At 41.6% G+C, this 26,583-nt stretch overlaps 1 protein-coding gene across 3 annotated transcripts in view; it reads left to right on the top strand.

Annotated features, from left to right (window-relative positions):
* Positions 1–22,192, top strand: part of pak5 (p21 protein (Cdc42/Rac)-activated kinase 5) — a 61,476-nt gene extending 39,284 nt beyond the window's left edge. For all 3 annotated transcript variants that reach the window (XM_044048379.1, XM_044048378.1, XM_044048377.1), the window contains 9 exons: positions 9,121–9,960; positions 13,808–14,017; positions 14,528–14,669; positions 14,776–14,930; positions 16,480–16,613; positions 19,259–19,385; positions 20,046–20,171; positions 20,291–20,425; positions 21,313–22,192. In XM_044048379.1, the coding sequence (XP_043904314.1) occupies positions 9,121–9,960; positions 13,808–14,017; positions 14,528–14,669; positions 14,776–14,930; positions 16,480–16,613; positions 19,259–19,385; positions 20,046–20,171; positions 20,291–20,425; positions 21,313–21,468 (2,025 nt within the window). In that variant the 3' untranslated portion in view covers positions 21,469–22,192. The remainder of the gene's footprint in view (positions 1–9,120; positions 9,961–13,807; positions 14,018–14,527; positions 14,670–14,775; positions 14,931–16,479; positions 16,614–19,258; positions 19,386–20,045; positions 20,172–20,290; positions 20,426–21,312) is intronic.
* The last annotated feature ends 4,391 nt before the right edge of the window (positions 22,193–26,583 follow it).

Genomic DNA, 26,583 nt, shown 5'->3' with positions numbered 1-26,583 from the left:
CAAACAAAAAAAAACAAAAAAACATTTAGATACTGGTTTATGTATAATACAGAATTTAATCAAGCACATTTCAAACTATCACAGGCTCAACATCATTGATTGGCTTTGACTTGATTTTAAACCTTAAAGGTCGTGTGTGTGTGTAAGAAATAGTGACATCTAGTGGTGAGACTGCAGATTGTAACAAACAGTGGAATCCTCCGTTCAAACTCAGTTTCCCGTGTGTGTGTGTGTGTCAGGGAGGGATGTACAGTATTTATTTATCTTTGTGGTAAGCGGGGTACACCCTGGACAGTTCGCCAGTCCATCGCAGGGCCACGCACAACTAGAAACAAACAACCATTCACTCTCACACTCACTCCTATGGTCAATTTAGAGTGTCCAATTTACCTAATCCCCACATTGTATGTTTTTGGACTGTGGGAGGAAGCCGGAGAACCCGGAGAGAACCCACGCACACACGGGGAGAACATGCAAACTCCATGCTCCTTGTTCCAACCGGGGCTCGAACCCGGGTCTTCTCGCTGCAAGGCGAGAGTGCTAACCACTAAACCAAGCCACCGTGTGGCCCTGAACTAAAGTACTTATTTTAAATCTTATTCTAAAACTAAGAATACAAAATTAGAGCAATTTCAAACTTTTACACATATATGCTTTTGTGTAGTATATCCAATTCTGGCCAATAAACCCACCTTAATGTTACACGTTGGACTTGTACTTCGCTAAACTGTTATTTTGAACATATTGTTATAAAGCATGATAATAAGTAAATCAAAGACAACAGTAGCAGTGTAATGAGAGGAGGAATTGGGGCAGAAAGTGAGAGTATTGATGACGATGGTAATCCTGTTGTGTCGCAGGAACAGACGTGACAGGGCTCAGATTAATGAGCGCTGAGTGTAATTAATCTATAGTCAGCAGCTGTCTGTTAATCTGTCTTTCCGCGTAGAAAGAGGGACATCAAATTGATCTCACACTGAAAGACACTGCTTCTCCTTATTGTCATATTTTTCTGGAAATATCTGCCAGCTATGTTTCTGAATGAGCCTAAATGCACCGGTGCTCAGAGGGCTTCACTGCGCCGGGCTTTACTGCACTAATATGCTTAAGCTCTGACTTGATGTTTGTATTTCATCTCGTCTATTGCACTAATCCATTTTTTTTCTGGAAATCGTCCTTTATTCCACGTGTCTGCACCCCGTGTGACTCGTGGATCACGGAGCTTAAAGTTGAGGCTCGGCTGAGCTGAGGTTAAAGGTGACTGGGTCACACTGGTCTGAGCCGCTGGGAGCTGTGGGGATCGGAGACGTTGTGTCATTGCTGGAAAACATAGCCGTGTTGTTGTTGTTGTTGTCGTTCTGTTTGTGGCACGGACCTGAAAACTAGACGTTACATAGTGTCAATACAGGTGTTAGAGTGTGTTTGTCAAACCTGGAAATGATGATGTTCTCGAATGTCTTGTTTTGTCAGTTTTTTAATGATTTCTTTGTTATCTGAAGCAAAGATACGAAAAAGAAAATATTCACATTTAAGAAGCTAAAACAATCAGAAATGAAAAAAGCTTCAAACTGATTAATAGATTATCAAAAAAGCTTTTGTAATTGATTAATAATTGATTAATCGAGTAATTGTTTGAGCTCTAGTCGATGGGACAAGTTAGGTTTGGATAATGGGGCATACTTCCTTTTATTCTGTGCTGAATTATAAGCTTATGTTTTTGTTCTAATTTACATCGACCTTTGGATCACCTGTTTTTTTGCGTTTAATAGACTTAATAAATTATTCTGAAAGGAATTAAGGAATGAATAATTTGTCCCAATCCAAACCGCACCACATTTTTCTCTCCAAGCCTTAAAAAATGTGTGATGTTGACAAAGGTCTGTTCCAAAAAAGACTACAGTATTTAGTTCAGTTTAATAGTCTTTAATTTACACGTTTAAATACTATTGCTGCTACTAATAATGATGATAATAATAATAATAATGATAATAATAATAAAAAGCTTCTCTATTAAGCTTTTTAATCATTTTATGATATTAAATTTTAGACCCCCAACATATTGCAAGGTCATTTCAAGCACTGTGTCTTTGAACCCTTTGATTTTTCCTTTAAAATTCCTTTGTCTCATTGATTTGTTTCGTTATGCAGAAACCGCCAAATATACATGACCATTTGTTGTAAGACACATTTTTGATCATTTCAAAGTCAGCTTTACTGTCTGGCTGCTCAGTGAAGGCCTCTGCTCAGCATGTTGCGATGACGGTTATTAGCTCCTGTAACTAACAGGCAGCAGCATGGCCCGAGGAAACAGGTCAGCTCACAACCTATTAATCACGGAAATGCTCCAAAATCCACTCGTTGAATAATCTTGGTCGTGTTTGCTCAGACCTCATCTGTGGTTTTGCGTAATAACATGTCAAGCACTGAGTGAAAATGTTCTGTGAAATCCTCGGCTCGGGTAATAACAGGTGGGTCAACCTGTCAGCGTGGACGCTGATCCGAGGTCATACACGCGTCAGGGTTTCGAGGTCAGGATTAGTCGTTCCAATGATCTACGCAGATCTGAGACTCATGTGCCTCAGGGAAGCATATTACAGAGGCCTCACTGTACTTTGTCTCTCTATCAGTGAAATTAACATCCACATCGTTTCATTGCATGCTCATTTAATTAACATTAAGTGCTGTGGTTCATGGTTGAAGTAACTGAGTGAGACCAGCAGAGAGCAGCAGAGCACAAACTATTTTTCCTTAGATATTAGGTATTTATACGACTGTGTCTTGAATTTAACTTAATAATTGTGAATATTGAAGGGAATTTCTACATGGAGTTTGCATGTGTGTGGGTTTTCTCCACATTCTCCTAATTCCGGATTTGGGATTTTAAGAGAATTGGACGCTCTAAATTGACAGTAGGTGTAAACGTGAGAGTGGATGGTTGTTTGTCTCTACGTGGCCCTGTGATGGACTGACAACAAGTAAGTAAATATTTGTACTTACTGCACAGAAATTAAACTTAGTTTTCAACCATACACCTCAGCATAGTACGTTCAGATTGCATAGTGAATGATATGGTTTAACGCAAGCATGATTTCATCTGAGAATCAAAAACAACTTCAAAACTTGAAGAAAACTCAAAAAGGTGTCTTATTTGTGTGCATGAATTTATGTAGAAACATACATGAAGTACTGTTCTGATAATAAGTGTGTCATGGTGAGTTCAGGGAAGGGCTGAATTATTTGAGCGGCCTTTTTTACTTCTACAGCCAGTCAACAAAAGCACACGTCTGAATACGAACGTGGGATTTGACAAAATTTGAAGGTCGTCAAAAATGTTTCAAAGAATTCGAAACATAATTGAAAAGGTATGATTGGATTAGAGAGTTTCCTGTTTCCAAATGATGAGAAGTCATTCGCAGAATCCAAAGGAATGGTGATTATGGCTGTTTGAGCTCTTTGAGAAAGATCACCAAGGCCACTCAGTTTCCCACATTACCACCAAAATCTCATCATTTCTTCCTTGGACTATAACCTAGCCTTGCTCATGTGTCCCCATTAGCTCAGCTGGTAAGGACTCGAGTCCCCAGTTTTAAACCCACCTGTGACAGACAGCTTTATGCCCTCATCTCATATTGTGTTATTTGACTCCAGATGTGAAAGAAAGGCATTTTTCCCGCTAGTTTATTCACTCCTGTAAGACTTTTAAAAATGATAATTGTGACAAACAGACAAAAATCTAACCTAACAGCACCACTCCTCCCTCTCCTGCTACACTTATATCCATCACACTTATATTTTAGCTTCAACGTCTTTCTTTTTCCACTTCCGTCCAGCAGAGAGAGACAGAGGATAAGGACATCCCACTCTCAGTCGGTTTATGTTGGGCATTAATTCATGCAACGTTAAAAGAGACAGGAGCGATTGTTATGTACAGTATCATCATCATCATCATCATCAGCCTGATACGGAGCAGTGATAATACACAGAGCCATTCTTTATCACTGTGAGTGATGGATGCTTCATTTTAATACAAATGGCCTCTTCACTCTTCGCTTGTGCATCAGCTGCAGTGGTTGTGTGATTTGATAATTCATTAGTCAGTAGTGTGGGCCATGTTTGGTGCTTATCGAGACACTCAGAAGAGAGTCGTGAGTGTGCTCTTTGTCTGTTGTCTCAAGGGCTCTCTGATATTATCTGTCTCAGACGGCAGTGAATAAGCTTCTGCTCACAATTTGGTCACTGATGCAGAGGGATATTGCACCTCAGGTGCAGCGGCGTCGGCAGACGTAGCCGACTACAGCTCAGGAAGTGCAGTGGGTCCATTGCAAGGTTGATGGTTTGATCCCAAATCTGCATTTTCTAGTGTCCTTGGACAAGATAGTGAACCTAAAATTGATTAGAGTTGATTAGACTGAAAAAAAACACAATGATAGGTTAATTTATTTGAGGTTTGTGTGTGTGTGTGTGTGTGTGTGTGTGTGTGTTCGTGTGTGCGTTTGCTCTCTGCAGTGTGAGTCGTGACAGAAATCCACTCAGTAGAGATGGTGTGTGCATGGGATTTAATGCGAGCAGAGAGAGAATGAGGGGGAATAGAAAGAGAGATACTATTTCCGTGAATACGTGTTTCATCATGTACCACTGCAGTCCACTTTTATTTGTATGGAGGCAAATCACAACCTGCATTTAACACAATAATATGAGAATATAAACAAATATGTGTAATCTTTGTGTTTCAGCACTGGCAGGACTTGAAAGTGGTCGCATTGAGGGGGCGATATTCTGCAGTGTGTGTGTGTGTGGCAGTGAGTGGGGGGTGTAGTTGTTGTGCTTCCATGTGTGACTAAAGACACCCGAGAGGGAGGAGTTACACACCTGCCCCTGTTGTTGTGTGTATGTGCCAACCACACACACACACACACACACATATATAGAACCTTTTTTGTCCTTCCCATCGTGTACATTATTTTGTGCAGTAGAGCAAATAAAGTGACGGGGGGTAAAAAGTTGCAGAACTGCAGTCAACAAAACCATGCAGCCTTTCAAATTATAGCATTATAATCATTAAAATCACTTCAAATTATTCCACTAAATAAAGCAGGAAATCTGTGAGTTTTTAGCTAATAGTTGGCATTAGCATGAGAGATGCTAATTTAGGAATTCATGCTTCTGCTTTAAAGTTACTCTGTGTGCATAGTCCAGCAAACAGTAGGAAAAAACAACAATAAAAGGGCAGCATATGTAATGATCCATGCAGAAGAGGAGCAGAGCCACTCCTCCTCTTCACTTGTCCCGGGACAACTGCTGACCAGTGAAGCACAGCCTCCAAACCAGGGTTCTAGTGAGGAGTCACAGGAAGGGCAAGCTCATTAATTATCTCTCCCTCTCTTCCTCCCTCTCTTTTCTCATCACACCCTCCCTTCATTACCAGCAAGGTTAATCCCCCCTTATCTCCCAATGAGCCTCATTTTTCATGGCTCTCTTTCTACGTCACTCCCTCCCTCGCCCCTTCGCCACCCTTTCCTTTTTTCCTTTTCTTTAAGCTGATTCTCAAATTCTACTACTTTTTCTGTTGTTCCTTTTGCATCGCCCTCCCATTTCAGTTTGGTCCATCCATCCATCCACACTTCCTCTGCCCTTTCCCCCATGTGATCTTCCCATTTTCTCCTCTCCTCTCCTCTCTCTTGTGCTTACCTTGAACTGGCCATGGTGAGCGGAGAGAGTAGATCTATTACAGCTTATCACTAAAGGACAGGCCAACGCCGCACGCCAGTGAAATATGGCTGCTGTCACAGCTGCCGCTGAACACAACCTGTGCACAAGGCTCACAGAGCTGTAAGGATTGGGGGTAAAAGTGGGATAGGGGAACGGGGGAGGGGGGAGCGCGCCATGGAAGCCTGTATCAGCCACCTAATTCAAATTAATGTTAAGATTTTAAGGCCTGATGCCGGCCGTTTGACAGGGATTTGGCACACAATTAACCTTGTCTCCCTCTCCCCCTCCACCGCACCCCCATCACCTCCCCCAGTTTCATTCGCTGCTGTGTTCTCCCTGACTCTCTCCATCCCCTGTACCTGCCGTGCTCCCTGACACAGTTGTTATTGATTATGAACCAAATAGAGACGATCACGTTTTATTCAATTACAGCCAATTGTATCAGCTGCCATGATGTGGCTCGGCCTCGTTTTTTGGATTCACACAAATCACATCATTAACAGTTTTATTTGCACTGGATAATTTTATTTAACTTTCATTACATGCAGTACAAGAACAGTGCCATTATATGCATCTTGAGATATTTTTTTTTTATGTCAGTCCGAGTCTGCGCCATGCTCTGCAACATCTGTCCAGAGCATGATAGATTTCTACTCACCGACCTGTTTAAAGGACCATCCGTCCTGCAGCAGCCTCCACCTCTCAGCGTGACTTAACTCACTGCTTTTATAGGCTATTTCACCTTGGGTTCCAGTTCACGGCACCAAACAGCCTATGGCTCTCAAACACAGGAGAGCAACTGGAGTGTTCAAGAGGGACAGGGAAGGTGTTCCAAGAAACAAAACACCGGGGAGAGAGACAATATGTGTGTGTGTGAAATAAATAGCAGAGGCCTCTGAAGAGAGCGTTCACAAGTAATGGAGAAGTTATAATATGAGGGTCAATTGCAGTTACCACAGTTACATGCAGGGTGAATTAAGTTCAGATGAGGAAAATATCAGGTTTTTTTCCTCAACATCATTGATGAGCATCCTGCCCATTAAAAACACAAAATGTTGTATAGATTAAAACACATTATAAGCCATAAAAACACAACAAATATTTGCTAAAACAATTAATCGATGAATCGATTATTAATCAATTACTAAGTTAATTGACAACTATTTTGATAATCGATTAATCGGTTCGAAGCTTTTTTCATGATGAAAACAAGATTTTCGATAGTTTAAGCTTCTTAAATGTGAGTATTTTCTTCATGTCTTTGCTCCGGATAACAAAGTAATCATTAAAAGTAAATCATTTTGGTTTGTGGACAAAACAAGACATTTGAGAACATCATCATTTCCAGGTTTGACGAACACCGATCAACATTTTTTAAGGTTTTCTGATATTTTATGGACCAAACGATTCATCGAGTAATCGAGAAAATAATCGTCAGATTAATCGATTATGAAAATAATCTTTAGTTGCAGCTCTAGTCTTGACCTGCTCTTGAGCTGCTTGTTGGTTGTTACTACCTCCATCCTCTTCACCCCCGTGTTGCCTGAAATATTTGCACATTATGTGACTTAAAGAAAAAGGGGTTGCTATTGCATGTTTGAAATAATTTCCCAGGGTTTGCAGCAAAGTAAAATAGCAACAGACCAGGCATCATGACATTACTCTTCGTGTGGATGGCTGTAAATGAAAGCAGAGTGTCTTCATAAGGATCGATCAGTTGTGAAGACGTGATAATTCGTCTTTTATTAGCTGTGGCTGCCTGCTGGAGCCACCATCTCCTGGATGAATAAAAGGACAGCGAGGCAGTTTGCAGGAGATGTGTCGCTGTGTCAACACAACGTTGGCTCAGTGCCGATGATTAGCCCAGCTTTTCTGAGACTCTGCCTCAGCACATGTGACACAGACAAAGCAAGGCGGGAGACAAGTATGACAGGCCGTGTGACGGACAACGAGGCTGTCAAAGAACCTGCTGATGTGACACTGTTGCACGTAAAGTGCGGTTCAACAAACACCTCTATGTGCGAGTGGGTCACGGCGTACAGATGAACAATAGGCGTAGGTGTGTTGTTATAATCCGTTACTAAAGGCTGCTGTTTTTGTCGAACACAGACTTGGATGAAGTTACATATTTTAGCTACTTGGATTGAGTTGATGATAATCTATAACTTTTTTGCCCACCAAGGATATTTATCAAGGTATCGGATATAAGGAGAACAAAATGATACAAAATAAAAACAAGTTACAAAATAGTGACACTGTGTATTCACAGGATTATAACATGATGGACTCGGAGGCTGCAAAGCAAGTAAAACATCTCTGAGACACAGTCAGTGGTACAGAAATAAAATGTTGGACTTATATTTGATTGTGACAAAAACCTGTCAAATAGATTATGTAAGAGTTTGAAATTCAAATAATCCCATCAGCGCGGCCTCCTCTCAGCTCAGCAGTCATGCAACATGTTTGTTCTAACACAGTCAGTCGCTCCTGTCTTATCCAAGAGAGAGAGAGAGAGTGGATGAAGGCTGTGTGTCTGTCAGGGCTTCTGCCGTCACTCTCACGATTTTTACTGTGTGGAGGTGGTGAGCCTCAGTTTCCACATTAAAACCAAAAAAAGCATTACACACACACACGCACCACGTGTACACACACACGGTGGGGTGATTCTAGGAGTACTGCTGTGGCACCAGTTCCCCATGCCTCACGACACAGCCGTGTAAAGAGCTTAACACCAGGTAGGAGGGGATAAGCAGCACCCCTGATGTTTAAGCTGCCTTTGCTTTGAAGCAGATGTGAGCATATGTGTACGGCCTCTCTCTCTCTCTCTCTCTCTCTCTCTCTCTCTCTCCTCCACACTCTCCCTGTTTCTGTGTGCAAGCACAAGCTCACACAAGCCTCACGAGCGCTACACTGAACGTCACGACTATTAATGTATCCTGATCAGCCCACGGAAAATGAAGCTAATCTGTTGCAAGGGAAATGGGGCAGGAATTAGCTCCTTTCATCCACCAGCGGTTTCCTTTTTAGCATCTGAGATTCCCCCGTCATTTATCTCCATGCATTATCGAGCTGCATCCCATCTCACAACAACGTGTGGTTGTGTAGACTAATGCCTGCTGTTGTGTTCTTTCAGATGTCAAACATCAGCATTCATTTACTGCAAGTGATGATTCATTTCACACTTGTCACAAAGCCTTGATACACATGAATTGAAATTCCCGCTTTGTTTTGAACGAACTGAATTGAATCAAAGAGGAATTTGAATTCATCCCGTTCAGTTTTCATTGAGGAATGATTAAACTGAAATCAAACGTACTGCAACCCAAAGTATCAGGGTCGTCTCCATCTAGTTTTTTTTATTCTGCAGACTCTTTTGCATGCTAAGTTTAAATGTCTTTGTTCTTCTTGTAGACAATTGTTCGAGGTAACCGGCCGCCCAAAGACGCATCCATCAACGGCCTGCTAGAAGAGTTTGACAACATCTCAGTGACGCGGTCCAACTCCCTGCGTAAAGAGAGTCCCCCGGGTCCCCACCAGGCCGGGAGCAGCTCCAAACCCTCAGGCAGTGGTCGACCCGGCGCCCCAGAGGAAAATGGATTCAATCACTACTACTCCCGCTACTCCTGTGACTTAGACACATCCAGCAGGGACTTCTCTCTGGATCCTGGCAAACCAAGCTTCTCCATAGACGGAGACTGGGCAGTGGGGCGGCACTATCGATTCACCAAGCAGAATGGCCACTCACACCCAATACGCAGCCCTTTCTACCCAGACGCCATGCCCCAAAAATCAGACTATGGAAAGTTGCCCCCGGACTACCACACCTACCTGGAGAGCAAAGGGCGGTCAGCCGATGAGGTGGCCTCCACTGTGGGCAGTGGGGTCGGCTCCAGTGGCTACTACCGGGCGTCAGTGGGTGGCTCGTCCAGCCAGGACTACCGGGACACATCAGTCGGCACACCATCCCGCGCCTCACTGCACAGTGAGCAGATCAACTACCCAGACAGTGAGTGGAGCTACGGCGGTCTACGGGACGAATATGAAAAGAGACCCAAGAGTTCTTACGTGACGCAGACGAGCCCTACACCAGCTATCAGGCAGCGATCTCGGTCAGGCTCTGGGCTGCAGGAGCCAAATGTCCCCTATGCAGCCAGCGGGGCTTTCAAGAACCCTCCACAGGCCCATCCATACAGCTCCTACACCTACCCTCGTCTCTCGGAGAGTCTCGCTAATTCACAGACCTTAACTAAGGTAACTACGAGAAAACCTAAAAAAAAATATCTGTCATATGATACGATTTTGGTAGTGTTCAATCATATAATAGCATATCATATAATATACTTGATTACAGTGGCTGTCCAGGAAACGTGTCAACACAACACTTATACCTACCTTGACACATCTGTAGAAACATTTCAGAGAAAATTACACACGTGTGCCTTCATTTAGTCGCGCCTCACATCCACCTGCAGCCAGTTTCACATATTCATTCCCCCTCTTCTCTGTCCCCTCTTTCTAGTTCTCTCACATTCTCTCTTTACACGTTTCTTTCCCGGCTATTTTGCCAAGCAGACAACCTGCAACAGTGTGCAACCTGCTAATCTGCTCGTCTGCAAAGGAGGCAGCCACTGCCACGCGCAGGACAGAATTAGCTCCCTTCAGGGGCTAGTCCCTGCACACAGATCAATTAAAACTCACGCTGACCATCGAGCAGAGATCTCTCAGTTACGCAGAAGACAGAGGCGGCGACATGGCAGGAAACAGAATGGCCACAAAATGTAAAATGTTCGACAGTGATTAAATATAATATATAAAAAAATATATTAAAAAGAATAAAATGAGTATTCTGCGTACTCTAATCTGCAAGCAACTATGAATTAGGTATTAGGTAGTTTATGGGCACAATAATAATAATTAACCCTAATAATTTTAATACATTTCCTGCAGACAATAGTATGATTTTCGATTAAGGCTATTGTGGAAATGATTACAATAATTTAATCAAAGTTTGCAAATGATGTGTGCTTTCAACATAAACAGCAATAAAACAATTAAATATAAGTTTATATAAGCTTGGCAGGTCAAAATGAAGATTGCTGCTGAGTAAATATCTTAAATAACTGCAAAGCTTCATCTGTGTGAGTGATTCTGTTGATAGGGTGCGGGATCATCTGCATAGAGGTGTGTTAAATCATTAGAAATGATGCTCAGAGGCTGCAGTGTCATGTCACTGTTTATCTGTTTACATTATATGTAAACAGATAAACGAGACACATAAAACGGGGAAAATGATGTGTGAAATTCAAAGTAAAATTATATTCGGCAGATGTAGAGTAAATATAAAATGGTTTACTCCACTGTAAGAAACACATTCACGTTTAGTCTGTGATGTTGTCCACTGCATCCAGAGAAATGTTTTTTTAGATCAGTATTGTTATTATTATTATTATTATTATTATTATTCTTGTTGTTGTTATAGAGAACTGCATTTGAAACTGTAGTTTATATTAGAATATTGCAGGTTAGTAGATATTAGCAGGGGGCAGAATATGCTGCCAGTCAACGCAACAGCAGGAGTTGGTCACCTCTTTCTATCCAAAGCTTTCATTGCCCCATTAGGTCCATTACATAGGAGTGTGCACTGCTCTCCAATATCCCTCCTTCACACACACTGAGTCCAGGAGCTGAGAGGAAAACTGGGTTTGCTGATGTAGATCCCAGGGTGCCTTGATGAAAAACCATTTAACCTGCATGCTTCAGTAAATAGCCACTGAGAAAAAAAAAAAAACAAGAATGCAAGAGAAGCAGGATTGCGCGTGATGCAGGAGAAGGTCATTTTTTTCCCCCCCTAACTTATTGTTTATTATTGCCATTTTCTGACTTGTTTTGCTTGAGGGGACACATTTGCCTCTTTGGAAATGAACAGGGTTTGTAGGCGATAGAAAATATTAAGGACTTAAAACGGGTGAACTCTCTTCCACAGCATGTGTACTGATCCAGCAGGTGTCGGCTAAATGAAATGAACTATAATCAAATGCTGTTTGTGGAATCACTGTGCCCCAATTCACAGATTTTTACAACAGTAATAGAGAAAAGAAAAAGGAGTCATGTGGCAGATTAAGAAGCACTATTCTTCTTGGCTCACGGACCTTGTAACAAATCCACTTTCTCTGTCCTCTCTTATTCTCTGCCTTTTCTTCCCTCTCCCTCCCATTCAGCCTGCTCACACCACTGAAGTAAATCCTTCTCTTTCCCTGCTGCTGTTGTTGGGAGCCAGTGGGGATGTAACAGTAGACACCACGCAGACTTGGCCACACACACACACACACACACAAGATACAAACAAGCACACACTCCCTCTCTCCCCCTTTCCTTTCTCTTCTCTCTCTCTCTCTCTCTGTGTTCTGTGGTGAGTATGAGCTCGGCGCCGCAGCTCTCGGTGACAAATTGATGTTGCGGCACTTTCCTTTTCTGCAGCCTTAGCATAAAACTGGCCGAACGATGTTCCACCGCGGAATTCAATTTCACAGTTGAGTTAGGTTGTTGATTACCCTGCCAAACTCAGATTAATGCACGTTTAACCAACATGGATCAGGAGACCCTTGGCTGACAGCCAGCCAGTGGTGCCGGCCAATGATAGTGAGGCGCGAGGCTGGGCCGCTCACCTTCCTCCCCAACACACACACATACGCAGTCTGAGTGATTGATTAAAAGAGTTCACACCATGTAATTATACACCATTCCAACACATTATGGCTCCGGCTCCTGTCTATGCACGTGTTGGGTGTGCATGTGTGTGTATGTGAGAGGAGGCACAGAGAAGACGCCGATAAACAGAAACTGAAACAGATGCAGTTTTCTGTTATCTTCTAATTATATTCCATGCCCGATTTAAAGAACATGCTGGCTAAAGACCATTTTTAGGAGCTGAGACAACAGTCATTTCAATTTGATCTGAATCTTAATTCAATCAGCTTTGATGCACTGCTCTTAGTGTATCGCTAACATCCTGGAATATTGGAATTGTTCATTTATACATCTTCTACCGCTTTATCCTCCACATGAGGGTCGCAGGGGGTTGCTGCGCCAATCTCGGCTGACATAGGGTGAAACACGGGGTACACCCTGGACAGGTCGCCAGTCCCTCACATGGCCACATAGAGACAAACAACCATCCACTCTTACACTCACACATATGGTCAATTTAGAGTGTTCAATTTACCTAATCCCCATATTGAATGTTTCTGTTCTGTGGGAGGAAACCAGAGAACCTGAAGAAAACCCACGCACACACACACACAGGGAGAACATGCAAACTCCATGCATACCACTACACCAACCATGTGCGTTCATTCATGAAAATAGCAGTGAGTGTCTGTCTCTAAAGGAGCTGAATTTGCAAAAATTACTGATTTATATTTTATCTTATTTCTTGGCCCATCTGTTATACTTTCAGCAATTTCAGTTAATTTCCTTTTTCCAATTTCATCATCATCGTCGTCATTACTGGTTTGGTCATTTGTGGTCTGAGATTCTCCTCCGTGTGTGTGTGTGTGTGTGCATCTGTTATGAGTCACATCATTTAAGATGAGTCATACAACTCTGAGCTATTAATAGAGGTTTCCTGCATTCGCTCCGCCACAACTTTAAAGGAGCCTCACGAGTTCCTGGGATCTTTAAGAAACGGCGTGTCCCAGATCTGGATCCTCGCTGGGTTTCTTAATGATGAATGGAGTCGTTGAGGAACTTTGAGGGGTGTTAATGATAAAGTATGGAGTCTGTCCTGTGGACTAAATGGTCTACATTATGTCCTGTCGGAGGACCGGCGTAGCTGCAGACATACTGTACCTGCGACTGGGAGTGTAGTGTGTGTTCATGCATGCATTCAGTACAACTGCTAATCTTAGAATGTATGCAACTGGACAGTATTTTTAGGCCTCTTCCTTCAGTACAAATGTTAAACTGATTAAAAGTTCAAAGGTGTGAAGAATTGTTTCAACTCTGTCATCAAAAAGTTTCATATCAGTGTCTCTTTTTCTTAATTCTAATAACTGTTTTTGTATTTGTCAGTCATCCGTTATTTTCATGTCTCCTCCAGGGTGACTACGAGCGGCCTTCACGTGATGGCAGTCCCCAGGTTACGGGTGGCGACACCTATCCCAGAGGGCCTCTTAAGCTACCTCAGAGCCACAGCAAGCCACCTGGCTACCCTCCAGTACACCTGCCCTACCCGCCGATGTTCCACCATTACAAACCCTCGCCCTACCACCATCCGCCCTCGCAGCCGAGCCCACCGTACACCCCGCAGGTGCAGTGTGTTCTCTGGTTTCGGATAAAAAAAATGATATCAAGTATGAGTATACAGGGTGAAAGCCTTATGCTTCGAAAAATGTATAATTAATGTAAGAAAACTGAAAATATTGTCAAAAGTTGACAAGGAGCCCAAAAGGTTGATGTTTTGTGAGTGTGCTTGAAATGACTAAGCTTTATTTATTTATTTTTTTTGCATGGGCATCAACATGTTAATATGCCAGATTACAGTCTTTAGTGCGTTTGCAGATTGATGGAATAAGGCAAACTACTCAAGAAAAATGCATTAACATGATAATAACAACACATATCAATAAAAAATAAGGAGAAGCAGCATAGGCCGTGTTCCAAAGACAGACAATATAAAATATGTGATGTATGAAGGCCAACCAGCAAGTCGGGACCATCATTTCAAGGTGCTTTCAGTGTAAAGTGATGAGTGTATAAGTACTTGCATGTAGGCTTTTTTAAAGAGTCTTTGTGTGAATGTATGCATGTTTCCAAACAGGGGGCCTACTCACAGCCTTCATCACCTTACATTCCCCCGGGGGCTTATCCCCCTCCTTCCTGGGGGTCAAGCTCAGACACTCAGCCCTCCAGAGTTTCCCATGAGCAGTTCAGAGCTGCTCTCCAACTGGTGGTCAACCCAGGTAAGAAATGGACAGTGACGTAAAAGCTATACTGAACTACCTTGTTTTGTCTCCATGTTTGTTTTCTGGTGTTATTATTATATTATATATTTCTCTTTCGCTCCAGGCGACCCTCGGGAATACCTGGACAGCTTTATCAAGATTGGCGAGGGCTCCACGGGTATCGTGTGCATCGCCAGTGAGAAACACAGTGGCAAGCAGGTGGCTGTGAAGAAGATGGACCTCAGGAAACAGCAGAGGAGAGAGCTGCTTTTTAATGAGGTGTGAAAGACTGGCAGAGTAGCTGCTCTTTGAAACAGGGGAAGCTCATTTCAGACCCAGTTATATTTATACATTAATTCTGCAAACAAACAACTAGAACAAGGAAATGCGATAATTGTGTAAATCTGAAATGCTGTAATAGTATTTTTATTTATTTTATTTATTTATTTTTATTCTCAGTGTATATGTACAAAAGAGCAAATAACACACAACAACAATTTATGTTTATGTTCATGTCAGTTAGATCACTCATCATCACACATCATCTTAGTGTAGTTCAATCTGTCTACACTTCACTTGCTAAAATCCACATTGTGTATGTTATTGCAATGCTGTCAATCAAAAACGGGTTCCGCCTTTCAGACAGTTCCTCCAATCATCATCCACACCTGCCCACTGCTCCAGAGAAGCTGAGCTTCCCTGGAAGTGTGGTTTTTGCCACGTTTGTCCAATCACTTTTTTGGTGTTTATGTTTACTGCTCACTGCAGTAAACATAAACTACTCTGTGCCATCCCACAGAAAACAGTTGATGATGAGCTTGAAGTGGTTTTAATGCGGAAGCTGCTACGGGGAATACGAACATCGCGGTAGACGATCCGTCATCCGTGATAAACAGCCGATTCTGCACAAACTAGTGACGCGTTCTAATCGCGGTCTAGCGCACGTTTAGTACTTCAATGTAAATACAACGCAGTACATATTTGATCACAAAACTGAGCTTCCCTTGCTGTCTTAGAGCAGTCACCACTGTATTTAAACTACTGTATAGTCACACTTTAAGCAGAACATCCAACCAGATGAATGTTGCTGAATGTGTTTCTGTGGGTCAGTTTTACCATTCAAGATAAAGTGTATCGTGCCCACTCCTCAATGGCTGCTGATACATCAGGTAAGCAGCAGTAAAGATGAGACTGGAATCTAATCCACAACCTTCCATTTGGAAGGCGACTCGCTCCACCACTGCCGTTGCCCTAATAAAAATAAATCTCTATCCCACATAATAAGTGTAGTTTGCTTCATGAAATAATATTAAATAGTATTCATTGAACCACTACCACATTTGCATCCATAATGGTATTTATTTACTAAAATTGAAGTAGTGTTCACGCTGAAAAACCCTCCGCCACAAATTAATTCATGGCAGTTTCTATTTAAGGCGATGCTAACTTTTGAAAAATGAGCTCCGTCTCATTTGCACTTAAACAGAAATTAATCTTAATTTCAGGAAAAAAAACTTTGTGATGCTTGTTTGTGAGAAAAAATGTCAATAAAGGAGTGTGTGCACGCACTCAGGCGCATGAACGCAGATCTGAAGCTGTGGGTGTTCACTTGGGAGCTAATTTGATTTGCGTAATCTCATGAATTGCTGAATGTAATCCTTTTATAGTTGCGCCTACCGTTTTGTTAATTTAATAAATAATTGAAATGGCACGAATACATTTATTGAAGTAATGAAATAGTAGATCACGTCTTAGTAAGATATTAAATGTGCATCTAGAGTATACAAATAATTACGAAAACATATATATGCTGTGTGTGTTTTTTTAGGTGGTGATAATGAGGGACTACCATCATGAGAACGTGGTGGACATGTACAACAGCTACCTGGTGGGTGACGAGCTGTGGGTCGTCATGGAGTTCCTGGAGGGCGGAGCACTCACTGACATTGTGACTCACACCAGGTAACCCTCAAAATATTAAAGCTGAAGTGTAAGATAAGATAAGATAAGATAAGATGGTCCTTTATTAGTCTAGAAATGAACATTGTCATAGAAGCAAAGGCAGTAAAGATAATAAAATAATAAACATGCATCTAAAAAAGTACAATATAGAAAGATTTGAACAATATGACTATAAAAGGTTACAATAGAATGTACATTATAGGAATGGGCTATTATATACATATACATATTATACATATATATACAGTATATATATATATTATGTATGTACTGTATAGTGCTTGTTGTACAAGTCTAATATGAAGACATTTACTGAAATGATGCTGTGTTTATGGAGAACCTCTTAGGAACGAAAATGAAAAAAGATTGCACAGTGAAAGTTCTGTGTCTGTGTGGATAAGACCTCAGTCAGGGTTTAGCTTGTAATTATCAAACTGAGACAGGTTGTTGGAAACCATGAGGTCATTTAATTTGCTCTACACTTACAAGCAGGTGGCTTGTTTCTCAGTCCCGGTTTTAGTCGTTCTGAGATGATTGTTCTCCAACTTTTCTTAATTGCCTCTCTGTTGTCGAGTCGTGTGCCGAGCTGCCATCTCATTGTTTTAAGTTTACTTCGTGTCTGGTGTTTAATTACAGTCATTTGTGTGGAGTGTCAGCATTAGCACTGTGTGGTGTCAGATGCTAATAACATGCTTTGGTGAAGCCTTAAACAGTCTCCTATGCAGATGTTTGTCTCTTTGTGTGCTCAGTGTATGTGTGTGTGGGGGAGAGAGTTTCAGAAAATCCTAATACATAGGGTATTATATACACATGCTAGTCTTTAACTCACCCTTTTTACCCCTCGTCATCATCTCACACAGCTATTTTTTTGCCTGGATATTGAGATGAATGTCCGTGTTTCAAAGAAACATGTCATTATTCAGTCAAATTTGAATAAAGACACAAAGACAGAGTACAATATACGTGTTTGTTAAAAGGTACTTGGAGACGTACTGAGAAAATAAGACAGTTTGAGTTTGTTTTGATCATGGACATGCAAATGAGCCATTAAACTGTACTGAATATCCACATTCATAATGTAAGGACTACTGCAGCGCGTGATTCCTCCCCCCCTCCTCTAATTTCAGCCACATTTGTCCAGGTGAAAGCCTTGTGTGCTATTTCTGTTAAGCCTTTTGTCGCGGAAAACACTACTGCCTGCCTCGCGCTGTGTGAGCTGTCGTCAACACAGACGCACTAACTGAATTTCAGGCGCACGGGCAGCGAGTCAGCAGTGGCAGAATGGTCGACTCTGCTTCTATACCATTTCACTCACGTTCAAATTTCAATTATACCTTGAGACTTGTTTAATGAGTTGCACTTCACTGGGATTTGGCTCAGTGTATGTGCAAAAGTGTGCGTGTGTGTGTGTGTGTGCATAGGTGCTTATGTAAGTCTCTCCTTGACAACCTTTACAGGCTCATTAAAATTGTTTTTTACTTTGTGTATGTGAAACAATTTTCTATTTCAATGAGTTTGCATCTACTTTTTTTGATTGTCCGTATTGCTTTATTTGTGTGTGTGTGTGTGTGTGCGTCAGTAAGAGATGAATTGTTGTTGCCTCCCATTCTCTTTGAGTTAGCCAGTTGTTTTTACATTAGCAGAAGGCTCATTTATCTCTCTTGATTGTAAATGCATACATGTGTGACAATAAAATCTGCTGCAGCCTGCAGTGTGAAGTGTGAGGATCTATATGCGTGCACGTGCGTGGCCTTAGGTGTGTGTGGTAGTGGGGGGATTGTTTCACGTTGTGTTTTGTAAGTGACTCCCAAAAGTAGATTCTTTCAGATAGAGGTGAGAAATAAAATGAGCAAACAGTGTGTACTGTGCTTGTGTGAATATGCACATGCACCTCTTATATGAAAGTGAAAGTCCCGCTGTTTCCACACATGCACTGTTTGATGGCAGTGCAGAGTGCACACACACACACACACACGTGCACGCGCATAGAGGCCAGCTGGGTGAAGATGTTAATGTTCAGTGAAGCCATGAGTTTCTGTGTGAGCAGACACACTGCATCGCCCCTCTCTCCATATGGGACCCTCCTGCCTGCTGTGCACATCACAGCTACAGTCGCTGCAGGCTATGGGGGGATATTTTCAAACGGGATTTCTACTCCATATCTGTTGTGTTGTGTTGTAATCTCTTTAGGATGACAGCACTGTCTGTGACCAGATTTGTCTGCGTTGTAGCCCAATGAACAAGTGTAGTTTCTGTCTCCCAAAAAAACGTGTCTTATTATATGAAATATGGAAATGTACTCCATTGATTGACTGTCGTGTCTTTTTTGATTTACAGTTTTTGGAAATAGATTTAAGACAGACACATTTGTCTTGTCCTGCGATGCACCACAGAGGAAGAAAACACAGGAAACACGTGGTGCAAGATAAATTACTATGTAACTGTAAAACCTCATAAAAACGAATAAAGGAGAAATAGTATAGAGATAAAATATGAATGCCGTAATTGATACTGTGAATGACTTTCATCAACAATTAGTTTTAATAGATGATGCTGCTTGTACCGCATGATGGTTGAAAGTTTCCTCGTGTACACGACCTGCTCATTTATTGCTGACACGTGTTTATTTGTGTGTTTCCTTACAGGATGAACGAGGAGCAGATTGCTACGGTGTGTCTGTCAGTGCTGAGGGCTCTGTCATACCTGCACACACAGGGCGTCATCCACCGCGACATCAAGAGCGACTCCATTCTCCTGACCAGTGATGGAAGGGTAAGTGCAGACAGATGCTGAGTGTGTGTGTCAGGTGTCAGGTGTGGTGTTTTTTTAAGCATCTTACCAATAAACCAAGTATACTCTCACCAGCCACTTTATTAGGTACACAAGACGCATGATATAGTGAGTGTCAGGAGTGGCTCCAGGTGTGGTCTTGTACTGTAATATCATAATAATGTTCAGAGGTATTTTATTTGATAGTTCTTATTTGATCACTGGATGTGTGTAAGATGGTTGTACCAAAGTTGGATGCCAAGTACGATACATTTAATGTGATCATGTTTAAATGCTGAGTAACTGTCCTGTGGTTGGCAAAACCACTTTCTCATTTTCTCTCACACACTCACTGACCTTCTTCATGGGTGTCATTCCCTCTACTTGTCAACAGCCAGTGCCAGAAACTCATCATCATCTATTACCACTTGTGCCCCAGTAATTAAATCCTGCCTAATGCATCCGAATGAGCTGATAAGACATGATTAATTGGAGGATAATTAACCACTAATACAGGGATTAGTGTATTTTTTATGAAAGTGCTTCACAATGGGTCAGTGCACTTGAGGTTCTGAACTAATGTAGTCCCAGCTGTATGTCTGGATACACGCACATGAGAAGAGTGGAAGCTGATGGCGGTACGCTGTTTGTGTGTGTTTGCAGATCAAACTGTCAGACTTTGGCTTTTGTGCACAAGTTTCCAAAGAGGTGCCCAAAAGGAAGTCCCTCGTGGGCACGCCGTACTGGATGGCACCAGAAGTCATTTCTAGACTACCTTATGGGACGGAGGTGAGGACAAGGAACACACACATGCACAGATTAACAATGATAAAAGCTTAAGAAAGATACACGCTTAATATTGTGCATGGCATTAGTGAATGAAATGTGTGGTGTGTGTGTGTGTGCAGGTGGATATCTGGTCTTTAGGTATCATGGTGATTGAGATGGTGGATGGAGAGCCACCTTACTTTAACGAGCCCCCTCTGCAGGCCATGAGGAGGATACGAGACAACCTGCCGCCACGGTTAAAAGAATCACACAAGGTAGATTTGTCACAATATTAAAGAAAATATCATTATTAGCACACGTTCCTTATCAATGTTCATGTCATTTCTTACATATATCAGTTCTCTTTTTGGTCTTCTTTGCAGTCTAACATTTTCAGACTTGCAGCCAAATCCAACACAATTAAAGTAAATGATAGCCACAAAAAATGTCTCCATCTTGCTCCTCTGGTGTCTTCCAAGTGTTCAGTTGAGTCCGCACATTTAGACAGTGTGAAGTCTCTCCAGGGAGAAAAGATCAGTGAGAACTCAAGATAAGTCCACACCTATGTTAGCATGCAAGCAGGCAACCATAGTTTGTCATAAAGGCAGCAGAGAGAGAAAGAGCTGGAGATTTGGAAATCACCATTCGTATGTTGGGTTTTTTTTACGTTTGAAGAAATGGTCACCATTTACTTCACTTGGATTTGGCTTCAACTCTGGCTGGGTTTGGTGAATCGGAATCTTCTTTAATCATGTATGTTTTGCTTGAAATGTCACCTACACTCCCGTATGTGACCTAATTACATCAAAAGAGATGTTTTCCCCAATATTACCATTGGATTTTAGAAGTTGTTATACAATCACATATACTTTGAGACTTCTGATGATTCGTGAGTCTTGATTCCTGACTGATTCTTTTGATGCTCCGCCCCACTCCAACCCAACCAAACATATGGATGAGCCAGTTTCTCCAGGTTTTCCTTCCAGATATGTCCTCGTCGTCATCGTCTTCCTCAGAAACATCACTCCGTAGAGATTCCATATTTAGCCTTCCATATTCATGTGTCGTAGTTGCTACTCATTTTAACTGAAAATATGTAAATATCCTGAAGCTACCAAAATGATTACGGGTCAGAGCTGAAGTATTTCTTTACCACCTCCAGGTGTCCTCTGTGCTGCGATCTTTCCTGGACCGGATGCTGGTGAGGGAACCCTCTCAGAGAGCCACGGCCCAGGAACTCCTCCAGCACCCTTTTCTCAAGCTGTCGGGCCCTCCTTCCTGCATTGTCCCACTCATGAGACACTACCGCCACCGCTGACCTGGTGGCTCAGACACACCCTTTACAACACTGAAATCACATACATAGCCCACTGTATACACACACTACCAGGGTGGCACTGCCCTCACCCAGCCGAAACACTCCACCACCTGGTGGTGCGCCACTAACACTCACACCTGTAACCGTGAAGTAGATTAGCTTGAGGAATATCTAATAAATACGTAAAAAAAAAAAAAATACATGACACAGAAAAGAGGAAAAAAAATGTGTCTACAACATTTGAAAAATACAAACTGGAGTAGGTCTGTGCAAGAAGAACTCAGTAGACATCCAGTAGAAACGTAAGGGCTGGCTCACCCTGCTGCAGTCTTCTCTCCTTATAGACTGTGAGTGTCCGGCTCCATGTAGAGTTGTAGTAGCTGTCAGTGAGAGCCTCAGATGTTTGTGGCGAGGTGGAGAAACACGGAGGACTGATGCTCTGCTCCAGACCAGAGCAACAGAGGGCAGAACAGTCGGCTTAGAGCAGAGAGAAAGAGGAAAAAAGCGATGGGCACTGACTGTCATACAGGTGCTGCGTTGTCAGTCCATCTGAAGGACAGGCTCCTGTTCAGCTGAGCAGATGGAGACGTCTTCTCACACGCTAACAGTGAAAATGTATTTTAGAGAAACTTGTAAGTTTTCCTGTACAGTTTTGATAATTTGCAGTATTTTATCGTGTCGTAACCATTGTGATATGAGCAGTATTAAACAGAGTTTCTGCAGAGATCTTTCCTACTGTTTATAATCCAGTTTTTGCTTAAAGATACGAGATATCCCAAATAAAACCACTTAAACCTAACTGTCACTAAAAAATAATAAATATATTTATTATTATCTTACATTTGTAGACAGGACTTCCATTAAATGTTGGGAAAAAAAGGGTAATGTCAGAATTTTGTATGACGTTTTAAAGTGTTTATTTATTTATTTATTTATTCAAATTGAGGGTTTTATTTTTGGTAGTGTGGCCTTTTTCTGTTTATTTTGTTTTTGTTTGTTTTTCTTGGGTTTTGATTTGCATTACTAGAAGCGCATTGACAGAGAGTGATATCAGTTGTTACTGTATATCATCCAAGCAATACCCCAAACCTATTTATGAAATCATGACCTGTAACCTGTAATTACACCATGCATCTAAATGTAGCACAGACTGAGTGGATTTGACAAAAAAATGAGGAAAAAAAAAAATCTCTACGCTGATGTGTTTTCTTTAATAGGAGTCTCATCCTGTTTCTATAAATCCTAAGAGGCATTCTTTCAAAGCGCACAGATTTTGGGATGCCGATAAAAGGTCTCGTTTTCTACTCACATCGCCATTGTCATCATTTCACTTCTTATCCCACCTCAGCCGGAGACTCACTTGCTATCACTGGAACTGTGCTCCCATTCTCATCTCTGGTTGGACCAGGAGAAAACAGTGTTATCCTCCTCCCTGCATCGTTTTTACCCATCATTCACTGTGATATGTAAATATGACTGAGCGTGTGAGTGTGTTTTAGTGTGAGTGGGTGTCCGTGTATGTCAAAGTGCAAAAGAGGTAGAGAGTGTTTATCTCTGTACAACATCTGAAAGTGTGTGTGTGTGTGTGGGGCTAATCATTGACAATGTGTCAAGACTTGAATGAGTAACACTTATCTGTGGTGTTGGCTTGTACAGTGATATTGCATGTTTGTTATCAGTGAAGCTGGTTTCAATTAAAAACAAACAAACACCCATAATAACATTGAGACGTGTTGCATGGATTTTTCCTTCATCACCCTCTACACTCCTCTTCTCTCAGTGTCTCATATCAAGCAGATATTTTTTTAACAGCGCACTGTCAGATTGTTCACGGTGCTTCCATCAACAGTCCATTTTTCTCTTTTGTGCTTTTGGTCCTTCATATGCTCTTAAATTTAACAAATCCCATTCCCAGCTACTTCACCCTAACCTCATCTCTGAACAGAAAAAGCAGAAAGACACGTCCATGGATTGGCGATGTCATAATATATGAGGTTATTTCTCTTCCTTTAAGCCATTTCCATCTGAAACACTATAATAGGATATTGATCTGGTTCAGACAGAGAATGGAGCTTCTTCTCTCGGACAGAGACGCCGCTGCCAACAGCTCAGTAAATAAAAGCACATGTAGTTTGGCAGCTCAGACTGAGGATTAACCAGTCACTGAGTTACAATTAAGGTGAATAATTAAATACCCGTACACTCACAAATCACCACATTATTGCAACTCAGTGTCATGTTACAGTATGTGAGTAAATAAAATAATATGAGTTGGTGGTTGTAATATAATCTGTTAGACATGACATAATCCATTTTTTTCAATTTATGTTTCAACTGTTAAAAGGCTAAAAAGGTACTTACACCTTCTACAGTAACAGAGCTGATCTTTAAATACTACTGCTTCTGGGCAATACTATATATACTATATATGTATATATATATATATAAAATGTACATATATATATATATATATATATATATATATATATATATATATATATATATATATATATATATATATAATGTTACATGACATTCTGAAATCCTGTGTGTATTCAGTTTACATGTAAATAGCCAGGCCCTGCCGAGGTGTATGCTGGTCCTCAGGTACGTCATTAGCAACATTAGCTACACCCGTGTTTGCTGCCGTTACAAGTCTGGATAATTCTGTGAGGTAAAAAAACCAAAACAACTAACAGTAACAAACGTAACAAACAAACAAACGCATTTTTTTAACCTTAAATGTGCGATTAACAAGTTAATAGTTAGCTAAAGTTAGTAGTTTAGGACAGAAGACAGAGATGTTGAACTTTGTCGCTGCTCGTGGAAGTGTCTCTTTTTTTCACCATGAAAATTTACAAGGATTTTTTTCTTCCCCAAAAAATGAAAACGGAAAATGCGAATATTTGTATCCAGTATAGAGTTCTCAACGGGCCTGAAAATTACAACCTGACTCTCTGAATACATTTTCCCAATAATCGAAGCGCGGTGTTTTCTTTGCAGCGGGAGACTGGCGCTGCTGCCGCTGCTGCTGCTGTTAACATAGCACCCGTCTCCTGGCTCGCGTCATCTGGGTCCTCCGGTACCGCCTGCTACGCAGATAACGTTGACATATGAGTTACAACCTGCAGGAAATGTGTTTTATGAACGGAAAAAAGGAAACCCGAGACCCGACCCGCCTCATTTACACATTTTTTTAGTCCGAACCCGCGGGTCGGCTCGGGTTTGTCGGGCCGGCCCGACCCATTAAGAACTCTGATCCAGTATTCGTCCACACCATGAAAGCAAACGGACTGTATCGTACTGTACTGCAGCTGCACCGGGACAGTCAACCTCAGCACTGGGTGAGTTTTTGTTTTGCTGTGTTGCATTGCTGCGTTGTTTACTGTTTATTGTTTAGTAACAGTGGGGAAACTGTGGGCTGATTTGTGTTGATATTGTGATTGTTGTGCGAGCTTCACGCTGTTGTGTGTTGTACTGTGTTTTGTTGTTGTTGCTGGTGAATCTGGCTGCAACAGTTTCTTAGTTTCACTCAGTGTAACATTATCTGGCATTTGACTAAACTTAAGCTGCATTTGACACAAAAATGATACAGTTTTTGTTTCCTATATTCATAGCAGTGTACAGTTTTGGCCCACAGGCCACACATTACTGACCACTGCTGTACAATATGTTTTTTATAGTGCTTATTTAATTTTAGAGTATTTGTATAGTACTTCTTGTATTGTTTCATGTGTCTAACCCAGATCCTTGCTGCTGTAACAAGTGAATATCCCCAGTGTGGAATCAGTCTAACATAAGTTATTGGCAGAACAACCATTTCACTCAAGTTTGAAAGGTTCAATCCACATTTTCAGATTTTATAATGCAATCACCAAAATGTCATAGTTTAGAATGTCCTCCATAATTTGACAAAAATGTCATAGTTTAGTATGTCATCCATAATTTGACCGAAGAATCATAGTTTAGTATGTCGTCCAAAATTCACCAAAATATAATAGTTTAGCATGTGGTCCAAAAAGTCACCAAAGGGAGACAGGGAGAAAATACAAAATACACCACAGAAGATCCCAGACTTGGAATTGAACCAAGCACTTTATTACAACAGCAACAGTGGTGACAACTACTAACCACTACACCACCACGGCGCAAACATCTTACTGTTGAATGTCCTAAATGACACCAAAATGTCATAGGTTAGTATGTCATCTAAAATGTGACCAAAAAGTCATAGGTTAGTATGTCGTCCAAATTTTGACCAAAAAGTCATACTTTAGTATGTTGTCCAAAATGTGACAAAAAAATCATAGGTTAGTATGTCGTCCAAATTTTGACCAAAAATTCATATTAAGTATGTTGTCCAAAATGTGACCTAAATGTCATAAAGGAGAGTGTCTCATCTTGACCCGTGTTCCAAAATTGGCCACTGCAGGAAATCTTTCTAGTCTGCAGGGGCCCCTATTGGTGTCACGCACTGCCCCTCTCTACAGAAGTGAATTGAATTAGGTCATTCCCAAATTCAAATAGTAACAGTTTTGTGTCTGTGTGCGACCTCCTTTTATAAGCAGACATATGAATACATATGTGCAGCTGACATGCCTGCCATATACAATTCTGTGGCTGCTCTGTGCCCTTTTTTTTCTCTCTCTTTCTTTTCGGATGCTGTCTTTCTGAAGTCTGTCTTCCTCTGGCGATCGGGGCCCACATTCCAGAGCTGGCCATTAATGATGTTGGGGCCAAGACGGGGTCACAGGGGCTCAAATGCTGGGATTGTTCTCCGCGCACAACACGCCTTTTCTCTGCTGGCTGTGCGACGCGGCTCTCCAAAATAGTCCTTCATTCCTCTGAGCAACAAACCGCCGCTCTATCTTGCCCGCATGTGCACAGGAGCACAGGGGTTATTCTGGATCTTGCGTATGCACGAGAAAGGAACTGGCGCGTTATGGATTTGTTGCACCCCTTTCTTGCCTAACCTGTTGCGTGTTGAAACAAAGGAAGTGATTCCCCGCTGGTTAAACTGAGGCGGTAAGTTCAGCTTCCACTTCTGTGGCACAGGAGTTGGTGTGTTCACCACAAGAATTTTGGTTTATAGTTGTTGTTGTTGTTGTTTTTTTT

This window comes from Solea senegalensis, linkage group LG17 (assembly GCF_019176455.1).
Source record: "Solea senegalensis isolate Sse05_10M linkage group LG17, IFAPA_SoseM_1, whole genome shotgun sequence".
NCBI lineage: Eukaryota > Metazoa > Chordata > Actinopteri > Pleuronectiformes > Soleidae > Solea > Solea senegalensis.
Note: the sequence above shows the minus strand (reverse complement) of the source record. Positions and strands in the feature narration are given on the sequence as shown.